This window comes from Vollenhovia emeryi, unplaced genomic scaffold (genome assembly GCF_000949405.1).
Source record: "Vollenhovia emeryi isolate VEMERY1.0 unplaced genomic scaffold, V.emery_V1.0 DF949336.1, whole genome shotgun sequence".
In the NCBI taxonomy this organism is placed as follows: domain Eukaryota; kingdom Metazoa; phylum Arthropoda; class Insecta; order Hymenoptera; family Formicidae; genus Vollenhovia; species Vollenhovia emeryi.
Window position 1 is genome coordinate 1 of NW_011957030.1, and position 1,353 is coordinate 1,353.

Here is a 1,353-nt window from a genome sequence, read left to right on the forward strand (position 1 = left end):
TGTCAAAAAAGCTTGCCGCTCGCTGCTTGACAACTTTTTTCGGCGCGCCGCTCCACCTCTCGCTATTAGATGATGCCCCACCGTTGCCTGCCGAGTCCGGCCTGCCGCCTTCTACGCTCTTATTCACTCAGACATTAAAATTAATTTCTCGATAACTATTGCGAATTTTGCAAAATGGTATAGGACTTTTCTATTCAGTTTACCCCGGTCTATCTGCCATCTACGGGACATACGGGTATTAGGACACACCCTGTATATAACATGTTCTATAATATAGATAACATGTTTTTTATGAATAACTGATACTACTTTTTTAATCTTTTGTTGAAAATTGCATGAACTTTTTTTGGTCACGCACTTTCCCGCGTACATTCACCAATTGCATAAATTGTCATCGTTTGCAAAATAGGAAACTCTTTGGAGATTTATAAGTATTAATACAATTTCATGTGGAATTTATAAGTCTTGTCTCTAGAATTTCTATAGCATTTAATTATATTTGTTACAAATAAAGTCTACGATTTTTATGATTTTCTGGAAGTGAAGGGAAGGGTTAAGAAAGCGGGATACGGAAGAAAGACATACCTACAGTTGCCCTGTGTTGCCAGTGCACACTATTATACGCAGCGCGCCTCAAAAAACTTGTTAACTAATGTCTCTCGTGGGCCTAAGGTAGGTTCAAAAGCAGAATCTTGTAACCGAAATATTTCCTTCAAACAGATACGCGCTGTTGGGGGCCAGCGGATGTGGCAAGACAACCCTGTTGTTCTGTATCGTCGGAGTATGTTATCTGGACAGTGGAGAGGTGTGGGTCTTAGGGGGATCTCCGGGCAGTATGGGCTGAGGGATTCCAGGGCCTCGGGTGGGTTATATGCCGCAGGATACATCTTTAGTCGAACAATTTTCTACTAGCGATGCTCTTTATTACTTCGGCAGGATCAATGGGCTTGACGATAAAGAGATCGGTAAGATACCGAATGCATGGGATAAGAAAACTTGTAGTTGTTGCGCGCGAAATATCATGTAAATTCTGACAAGTTTTACTTTTACTTTCAACTAATTGTAAGTCTTTCAAACGGTTCTAATTTTGTCTTGCTCGAAAGATATTCTACTATGTCAATTTTAAACAACCACAGTTTATCCATGTTATTTCCAAGAAACGAGACATAGGTTTTTCTCGGAATTGTTCCAACTGCCTCCAGCAAATCAGTTGGTGAAGAACATGAGTGGAGGTCAACGAAGAAGGGTTTCCTTTGTCGCCGCATCGATGCATAAGCCTGAACTTCTAATTCTAGACGAGCCTACCGTAGGTTTGGACCCAATTTTGAGAGAAAAGCAAGTAGAGTTGGCTCG

At 41.1% G+C, this 1,353-nt stretch overlaps 1 protein-coding gene across 1 annotated transcript; it reads left to right on the forward strand.

Annotated features, from left to right (window-relative positions):
• Positions 1 to 825: 825 nt before the first annotated feature.
• On the forward strand, positions 826 to 1,339 carry LOC105555831 (ABC transporter G family member 23-like; the record flags this gene model as incomplete). Its single annotated transcript, XM_012002872.1, has 2 exons — positions 826 to 965; positions 1,158 to 1,339. Coding segments are annotated over exons 1-2 (276 nt in total), but the record flags the coding sequence as incomplete, so codon positions are not given.
• Between the last annotated feature and the right edge of the window lie 14 nt (positions 1,340 to 1,353).